This window comes from Mastigoproctus giganteus, chromosome 8 (genome assembly GCF_048544385.1).
Source record: "Mastigoproctus giganteus isolate SK-2022 chromosome 8, ASM4854438v1, whole genome shotgun sequence".
NCBI classification, from domain to species: domain Eukaryota; kingdom Metazoa; phylum Arthropoda; class Arachnida; order Uropygi; family Thelyphonidae; genus Mastigoproctus; species Mastigoproctus giganteus.
The window spans coordinates 218,116,375-218,122,374 of record NC_143582.1 but is presented as its reverse complement, the minus strand read 5'-3'; the positions used below and the strand labels follow the sequence as shown (position 1 = coordinate 218,122,374).

Below are 6,000 nucleotides of genomic sequence, written 5' to 3'. Positions count from 1 at the left end.
TCTTACACAGCTACAAAACTTGCAAGACAATACTCAACAGAAGCACATTTAAACACCAATTGTCCAACAGCACAAGGTCCTACTGATGCAAAACATGCCACACTAACAATGAATTAATTCAGCAGGATCTAATGGCACACTGCTATATGTGGTTATTGCTCTACACAGCCAGTCCAGAAACTTTTGGCTTGCACCTCGTAATCAGCATAGCAGAAACAATTTATACTTCAGAACAGTTGCATCATTACTGCATATTACAACATAGTTGAATTTTTTAGACAAACCAAAATTTGTATTTTTGCATCATTATTGTAACATCTCATATTGTGAAATTCTTCACGAGTTTCCCTCTTTGTACTTCAAATAAGTAATGCTTCTCCATGAGAGAAAACTATTGTTACCTAGTAATGATGCAAATGCAGTAACTAATGTCATAGCTTGAGACTTTCTGCCCTAAAATATTATTAGACTAGAAAATAATTTAAAAATTATTTATTGGTACTGTTTTACATTACATAATATACAAATCACAGGAGCTGTAATAAACAGAGTAGCACTGCATCCTTTCTTTTAAAAAGGAAGAAAATTTAGAAATTTTTTCATGATGCCAGTACATTAATAAAAATAATGCATAATAAATTAATTAAATCCAAGCCACTCATTTAACCTATCATTGGCATGTGCTATCCACTGTCGCCATCCAACAGGAGAAGGTGTTATGTGAACAGCATGTGCTTCAGGTACTGAACTATCTTGTCTTACTAAGAAATATGAATGAATAGTTGCACGGCACATGGGACACTTATCCAGTTTTGAAAAACACTGCCAGCAAACACAAGTGTGTCTGCAAGGAAGAATTGCACAGGATACAGGTGCTGCCTGGCATACCACACATACAGATTGATCATGGTTATCACAGATTGTACTGTCACTATATGGCTCTTCTACACTGTCACTGCTTGACAAATATAGTTGCTGAAAAAGAAAGAAAAATTGAACACTATGGCTTGCATAAATGGATATCAAAATTATACAAATGTACTAAGTTGCTCTAATAAATTTATAACATACAAGTGTTATTCAAAAAGGAATTATCACAAATTTAAAAAAAGATTGTTTTTTAAACTTCAGTTTAAATTTTAGTGGTAAAACAATACATCAATTAAGTAAAGATACCTGCTGTTTTTCATAATTTGCATATAGTTTACTTACAGGGAAAGAAATAGATTAAACAAAACATTAAGTTCCAAACATACCACTTTCTAATGAAATCTAACAAATATGAAAAAAAGAAAAAAACTGCGCTGCATGATAATATATTAAACTTAGAAATTTAAGGCTACAACAGTGTATTTTTTTTTTTTTTTTTTTTGTGGACTGGACAGTAAAACATAACCACCACCATGTTTTAGTAACCAGTTATTCCTCCCATCCTGGAGGCACACTTGTCACAGAACTGGTAAACATGGTACTGCAAATCCGTGATGCAGTCCTTATGAAGTACAGGCATACCTCGGTTAACGTTACCTCTGATAACGAAGCCTCGATATAACGAAGTCCGCAATTTCAAGCCCCATTTAACATAAAAAAAATATTCCAATTTAACGCCAACGCCTGACAATCATCCGATTGGTGACTGACGGCGATTCGTTACATATTCCCGAGTGCTCCCGAGCTGCGGGCGTGTCTGTTATAACAGTTTTGCACGTCAATAGCTTAATTTAGTTGTTGTTTACATGATTGACGTTGTTTCAGTGTGGCGCATTGCAATAATTGATGTAGGTTCTTTGTAGCATTACATAACGTAGATTTTGTAAATTTTATTGGAAATATTTTTGTTTTAGTTAATTAAAATGTCAGAATCAAAGAAAAGAAAAGCAATTTCTTTGGAAACTAAACTAAATATCGTACGACGTGTTGAAAGCGGCGAAAGAAAATCCGATGTGGCACATTCTTTAGGATTAGCGCAATCAACTTTAACAACCATACTAAGTCAATCAGAAAAAATAAAAACAGTCTGCTCAGAATTGTACAGATGTTACAGCGGCAAAATTAACTCGCTTAAGGAATCCAATTTTAGAAAAAATGGAGAAAATGTTAAGTTTGTGGATAGATGATATGTCACAACGTCATATGCCTTTAAGTCAAATGGTGATTCAAGAAAAAGCATTATTTTTGTTTAATCACCTGAAATCTAAACAAACTGAAGAAATTACAGAAACCTTTGGGGCTTCTCGTGGTTGGTTCGAGAAATTTAAAAAATGGGCCAGGATTCATAGTGTAAAATTAACAGGAGAAGCTGCAAGTGCAGATGTTGAAGCTGCAAATAAGTTTCCATAAAAACTAAAGGAAATAATTGAACGTGAAAATTTTCCACCAAATTTGGTGTTCAATGTTGACGAAAGCGGTTTGTTCTGGAAACGGCTACCAACAAAAAGCTTCATTTCTATTGAAGAAAAATCAGCTGCTTGGTTCAAAGCAGCAAAAGACCGTTTAACGTTACTCTTTGGATCAAATGCCTCTGGCGATTATAAATTAAAATTGTTATTAGTTTACCATTCAGAAAATCCGAGGGCGTTAAAAGGTAACATAAAAATGAATTTACCTGTAATATGGAAAGCAAATAGAAAAGCGTGGGTTACCAAGGAGTTATTTACTGATTGGTTTGTTAACCACTTTTGTCCTGGAGTAAAACGGTATTGTCAAAAAAACAACTTTGAAGAAAAAGCTCTTTTGTTGTTAGACAATGCTCCGGGACATCCTACTGATCTTAACACGTTGGACACATGCATTCCTGTCAAAGTTGTGTTTCTTCCAGCAAACACAACTTCCCTGATTCAACCACTGGATCAGGGAGTAATAGCATCATTTAAAGCTTATTATCTGCGTCGAACTTTAAGCAATTTAACTGAACTAGAGGATAAAGAGGAAATGACAGCTAAAACTTTTTGGAAAAACTACACCATTAAAAACGCAATTGAAAACATTGATAGTTCTTGGAAAGAAGTCACTAAGAAATGCTTAAATGGAGTTTGGCGCAAAATATGGCCAGAAGTTGTACTAGAAGAAGAAAATAACATCCAAGAAATTAGAAATGAAGTTATCCAGATGGCTCAATCAATAGGTTTCGAAAATGTCGATGAAGAGGATGTTAGAAATTTATTGAATGCAGAAGATGATTGTTTTTCAGTGGAAGATTTAGAAAACCTTGTTAGCAACGAAGACAAAGATAATGAAGGCGAAGTTAAAGAAGTTCCTGCCGAAAAAGTGTTAACAACCAAAGATTTAAAAAGGTGCTTAAATGACATTGAAAACGTTTTAAATTTTTTTAATGAAAATGATCCTGATTTAGGAAGAAGTGTTATAGTTAAGCGATCAGTGTTAAATGCAATAACGCCGTATAGGCAATTGTTAAATGAAAGAGAAAAAAAGCATAAACAATCAACTTTAACCTCATATTTTAAAATGTGATTTCACTTTGTATGTAAGTTGACTGTTTATTTAATAAAACTTTTCTTTGTTGGAAAAAAAGCTTTTCATTTTCTTTACGTAGGAACGTATCCCTATTCTGGCCATAGTATTTTTACCTCTGAAAACGAAGTTTCGCTTAACGAAGTAATTTCGTGGAACGCATCCTATTCGTTAATCGAGGTATGCCTGTACTTGATCGACATGGCAAGGGATGTGATCTGATGGACTGCAAAAAAAGGGGCGATTGTCAGGTACCAGTTGAAGGGCAGGAGTATTACAGAAACTGCAAATCTTGTGGGCTGTTCGCAGTGTTGTAGTTAATGCATTCCAAGAGTGGGTGGATAGCAGGACAGAACAGCAATCACTGGACCAAAGGTCAATGCCCATGCCTCAATGATGGTCGTGATGAATATAAGGCTGTCCTGCCTTGTGTGAGCCGATACACAGAAAACAGCGGAATGGATGACCACGAACTTTAACAGGGATCAGCAGTGTTTCTAAGTCCACAATCCAATGAACTCTTCTCTTTATGGGCCCCAGGAGTAGGTGTCCATGCTTACAGCCACCCATCAGCAAAGACACCAAAAGTTTGCATCTGAATGGCATCATTGAACTACTGACAATTGGAAAAAAAGTTTCCTTTCCAATGGGCTGCACTTCCTGCTTTGCTGGAAGTGCAGTCCTGGTCCAATAGAAACAGGCAGGTGGCAGAAGTCTTTAGGTATGAAGGATGTTTTCCTGGGAATCTGTTGGAGCCCTCAGAGGACTGCACAGGTTGAAATTTTAGAAGTTAATTCGGCCTGACCTGAAGACTAGTGTTCCAACCAGATCCATACCCAGCCCTCAGTTGAACTAGGTTGAAATATGAAAAGCAGACCCACCGAACCCATCCAGGACTCTTAACTAGGCTATCGAATGGTGTACCTTTGACAAACCACCAGTTTCATTAGGATTTTTTGTATGTCACAGCTGTATCATGTAATTAATCATGTTATTTATAACTCCCCCTGATGTTTGTTCTTAGAAGTAATAATGATTCCTACTCTCCCTTTTTTTTTGTGCTTTAAGGACCTAACACACAGATGAAATGAATGTTGATTCATTCCACTTTTGTGCTCAAGTCAAAACTCCATACATTGATGATATACATCAATTTATGGAATTTTGTAGAATTATTCCACATACCACCAAAGGCTCTGCATCAGTTTGTCTTATAAGGTTTTGTAAGTTTTGTGTATTAATAACATATTATTCTCGAGAATATAGCGGTATATTCTCAACCATATTGTGGAATTAAAAAACATTAGGAACATTGTGCTACGATTGTAAACAAATGCAGAAGTGAAACCTGGAGATATACTGATATACCTATATTTCATTTCATTATAGTTCTTAGAAAAATAAAGAGAACTTAACACTAATTTATGAAACACGAGATATTCATATGTGCAAATATTTATCCAATACAGACTGAAGGAAAAACATCTCAACTGGGGAACCACACAAACACAAATTATTTGAAAGCTACAAAATATACGGGTTAACTTAATAAATTACATGTGACTGAAGTAGAGTAATGAAAAATACAGTTCAGTGATGTGAAAACTGTGGTGTTGAGGTTCAAGGTGGATTATCTGTAATCATTATGTACTGTTAACAAACAGACTATTAAAATTGCATACATGAATTCTACAACAATGCTTTTTGATCAGTGTATTTTAGAGGGGAAGGGCTACAAAAATCCATAAAAAATTGTTTAAAAATAAACATGGAATCAACACTTTCCCTACTTAGAGAGGTTTGATGCTCCTGGAAAACAAGCCTAGCTGCACTAAAATTTCTTTCACTGCTTTTACTGGAGGCAGGTACACGAAGTACATGTTTAGCAATTCTCAATAGAAACTTGAATTCCTGTCCATGGTTTCTCCACCAATCAAGTAAGTTATGAAATTTAACTTGATCCATGCCAATATTCGTATATTTCTCAATCATCTTCCTAACTGTTTGACTCTTCAGTCGAGTCTTCAAAAATGCTGAAATCCAAAATCTTTGGCTTCTATCTTATATGTTAGTCACTGTTGCTCACATTTTCCTCGCAAAGATTTCTTGATGTAACTGCAGTGGTTCAGAATCCTTCATCACTTTTAAACTTTTCTATTCAATTTTGCACATCACCCTTTGTTTCTTGTTGTTCTTCACTTTAAAGCATTCTTAACTGGTGGAAATTTGGCCAAAAGAACAAAATGACTCAAAGTTCAACTTGATTGCATTACATCACAAAAACAATTCCCCGTTTCGTCCACATTTTAGCACTTGTTTTATTTAGCTCGATTAAACAGTCGCTTATACTAATACAGGACTTCCCCTTTCTCTGGTACTAATCAGATATTATGCTTTGTCCATATCCTTTGTCCTCGACTGCAACACAAACAGTTGCCAGATAACTTTATGTTCAATGTTTTTCCTATCACGTGTTACTTGCTAATACAAATAACTTTTTCTTTGGAATATAAAATAGCTCAGGTAAGC

At 35.2% G+C, this 6,000-nt stretch overlaps 1 protein-coding gene across 2 annotated transcripts in view; it reads right to left on the bottom strand.

Moving 5' to 3' along the window:
* Positions 1–559: 559 nt before the first annotated feature.
* LOC150082293 (cell growth regulator with RING finger domain protein 1-like) overlaps positions 560–6,000 on the bottom strand; it is a 42,085-nt gene continuing 36,644 nt past the window's right edge. For both annotated transcript variants that reach the window (XM_090380112.1, XM_090380111.1), the window contains exon 6: positions 560–975. In XM_090380112.1, the coding sequence (XP_090236238.1) occupies positions 640–975 (336 nt within the window). In that variant the 3' untranslated portion in view covers positions 560–639. The remainder of the gene's footprint in view (positions 976–6,000) is intronic.